General features: G+C 31.1%; 1 protein-coding gene across 1 annotated transcript; it reads left to right on the top strand.

Moving 5' to 3' along the window:
* The first annotated feature begins 892 nt into the window (after nucleotides 1-892).
* Nucleotides 893-1,658, top strand: LOC145051637 (homeobox-leucine zipper protein ATHB-52-like). The gene has a single exon (XM_078999507.1). The coding sequence runs from the start codon at nucleotides 921-923 to the stop codon at nucleotides 1,518-1,520; it is 600 nt and encodes a 199-aa protein (XP_078855633.1). The 5' UTR covers nucleotides 893-920; the 3' UTR covers nucleotides 1,521-1,658.
* The last annotated feature ends 1,990 nt before the right edge of the window (nucleotides 1,659-3,648 follow it).

The following is a 3,648-nucleotide window of genomic DNA, read 5'->3' as shown; positions in this document are numbered from 1 at the left end:
GGTTCACACCTAGTCAACTATAATAAATAAAGATTCATTTTGCTACATGTCAATCTCTTATTAGTTTTGACGCATGTCATTTTGTAATATTTTTGAAATAAATAATATACAAATGTCACTTTTTAGGTTTTTTAAATTTTAAAATTAAAAAGTCACATAATATTTACTATATATTTATATATATAAAATATTAAATGTCATAAATATGATATTAAATTGCAATTAATACATTTATTTTCTTATTTCCAAATTTTATTTTAAAAAATATTTATTGTTTACATTTTAATATTTAGTTTCTTTTTTAATCAACTTGTATAATACACGTGTTTTACACCTAATAATAAGAAAGGAATATGTTTTGTATACTATAATTACTGATTATATACACTTCAATAACTTTTGATATGCGTTAGCCCACTTCATCCTTTCAAATTTAACTTAATTTTTGTAATTTCATCACTTAAAATATAATTAAATAAAACAGAAATCAACATATTTTTAAAAATAAATAATAAAAACTATCGTTTTTAATTATTATATTTCCTCGTGAATAGATGCACCAACAACTTTCCATTGCTGCCGGTGCACCGCCAAATTAGTAAACACCAACTTCTGCATTGCCTTGTATTATTTTCATAATAAGATTTTTTTTTTTATCATATTAAACGCATAAATAATTTATTAAATATTAGAAACAAAATTGTTATTCATTTTATCCATACACAATATCATTTTGACTAGAACCTACATGTAACCGATTAATCAATGCATTTGGACCGGTTTGATTAAAAATAAAATACCCGATTCTAATAAAATATAAAATATATATACTATTATTTTTCTTTTCTGAAATAACTTTTAGCCAAAGCCACCAAATAGACCCTACCCTTTCCATAAATAGAAACAGCCCGCTCACACTCATGCCCACAAGGCCACAATCACCCCCTACCCCTCATCTCCTCTCAATCATGAATCACTCAACTTACCATAATCAGAAACCCAACCCAAATAAACCCAATAAACACACCACCAAAAGACTCACCGAGGATCAAGTGAGATTACTTGAATCATATTTCGACTCAAGCAAAAAGCTGGAGCCGGATCGAAAACATCAGCTTTCGCGCCAGCTTGGAATTCCTCCAAGACAAATAGCCATCTGGTACCAAAACAAACGGGCTCGTTGGAAGAACCAGAGTCTGGAGCATGACTACACCATGCTCCAGCTTCAACTGGAGGCCTCGTTGCTCGAGACAAAACACCTCCAAAAGGAAGTCGATTATTTGCGAACAGAGCTCAACAAGGTACAATCAGAACAAGCACGACACAACAGATACTACAACAATGATTATCAACCTCTCATGGATTCTTCATTCTCTAGATGTGGTGATGATGTTGGAAGCTCTTCCAAAAGCTTAGAAGATGATACGGAACATTTATGTGGTTTCGGGAAACAAGTTTTCGATGCTGCAGAGATGTACACCGCAGCACGTATGATGGGCATGGATATCTTACATTTTTAGGTTGAAAAATAATGTATTTTATTTTAGTAATATTTCATGGTTTACCAGGCAGGTTTTCGACTATAATCATCCTAATCTTAATCTTGTGTGCAGATATTGTATTATATATATATAAAAAAATCCTATAACATTCATGTATTTATTTTTTTTTTTCCTGGCCAAATTTGATTCCAATCAATCGATTGTACACATATATAATATATCACACCGATTATGTGAGATATTGAATTGAAGTTTAGTTTATAGTCTAATAAAGATAATCTACGTACATGAGGGTCTTCAAAGGAACATAAAAATGGTCTTGTAGTGTTCGTTGACTTCGTTCTACTGTTTCATGGTCAAAAGCCATCCTGGATGGGACCAACAATATAATCGGTTTATTAATAATTTGGCTTGTTTTTATAGCTTTACTTTGTGTACATGAAGATATCATAAAGAAATGCTAATGATATGACACTTGATTGTTACCTAAAATCGCCAAGTACATAAAAGGCATTGTTCATGTTTCTCATTATTTGACTTTGGGTAATGAGTTGGCAAAATTAATATGGATAGATAGGGTATTTTCAATCGTTAATTAATATCAAAACTTTTATGTCATTTTTATATTATTTTTTGAGTAAGAAATTACAGACAAAACTCATTTGTTACTTTTCAAGATTTAATGAAAAATTAAAAGGTTTTCAAAATTATCATTAATTTTACAAATGTTATCTACAAATTGGTGAAATCATATGAGATATATAATGTTAGACGGAAGATAAAACGTTTTGTTTAAAGATATTATTCATTTTGCAAATGGTATCTACAAAGTAACACCTTACATCTACGAAAATATCATGTTTTAACAATTTTACATGTCATTAATTTGCAAACTAGCACATTTCATCTTTGAAAATATCATGTTTTAACAATTTTGCATGTCATTTGTAAACTGGCACATTTCATCTTCGATATGGTAAATATATATGTTTGGAGAAATTAAATATTTTTTACTTTTCTTTCTATATATCTTTCTATCTATTTGAAATGATGACAGGTGTATTAAAATATTATTAATCTTATCCAAATATGACACGTGTAACAATTTCATTAAGTAGGAAGATAAATAGGAAGAAAATGTAGAATAATTTTTTATTTCTCATATGGTTTTTTAATATGATTACAATTAAATAGACAATATTTACTTTCTACTTAACCACTTTATAAATTCACCTAAAATAAGATGAATGGAAAGATGACTTGAAAACACATAAAGCACCACTTTAAATGTATATGTTTGTATGTTATTCTATGAAGGAGAAAGATTAAAAATCTAAAACAAATAATTAGGTCGTCTGGTAGGGACGAAGGCCTCCGTGGTCTAGCTGGTCACGAACCACGCTCGTACACACCATGCCAGTGTCTCGTCGTGGCTCGTGATTGTGGTGATTCGTGTTGAGGACGACGAAGGAGGAGGACCAATTAGGTCTCTCTCCTCCTATCTTCTCTCTTCCTGTCTTCTTCTCTCTTGCAGACCACGAGGAAGTGGATGTTGAGCACCATCCTGGCTAGGTTGAGGAAGACTTGTAGTAGTGACGTGGAGGTGGAAGACGGTGGTGGTCGTGAAGACCATAACGGATGGTCTTAGAAGCCGCAAGTAAAAGACAATTTACATGCTTAGTTCTATGTCAACATAATGTTTACTAACACGTTTTATATTTTCTCCAATTATATCTTCGCTAAATTGTAAATTACTTTTATTATGATTGTTGTACAAAATAAATAATTTAGATCATGATATAAGATATATTTGAATTTTGTTTAGTAAGAACGTTTGATATAATTAATTAATGGGGAAATGACGCAGCGGCTCAATATGTATTTTGTTTTTACCCTTTCAATCACTAAACTTTTTTCTTGCCTTTTAAGGGAACAAAATGTGTTAAGACCTGTTCAATTAGTCCCTTTCATTTATTTTTACTGGTCACAAATGCCACGTCACAAAATTAAGCCAAATGTGTTATGACATGGAGGAAACGACACCGTTTTGGACATGATGCAACATAAACCAGTACAAAATTGAAGTTGACCATACGACATCGTTTAGAGTATCACCCTTAGGGAGAAAGTTTCGGCTCTTCATTAC

The sequence above is a fragment of the Lactuca serriola genome, chromosome 5 (assembly GCF_051521515.1).
Source record: "Lactuca serriola cultivar US96UC23 chromosome 5, Lser_US96UC23_V15, whole genome shotgun sequence".
Taxonomy (NCBI): domain Eukaryota; kingdom Viridiplantae; phylum Streptophyta; class Magnoliopsida; order Asterales; family Asteraceae; genus Lactuca; species Lactuca serriola.
This window is presented reverse-complemented; position numbering and strand designations above follow the sequence as displayed.

Excerpts from the sequence above, each read along its gene's own strand:
- LOC145051637 (XM_078999507.1), top strand. The coding sequence starts at position 921 with ATGCCCACAAGGCCACAATCACCCCCTACCCCTCATCTCCTCTCAATC.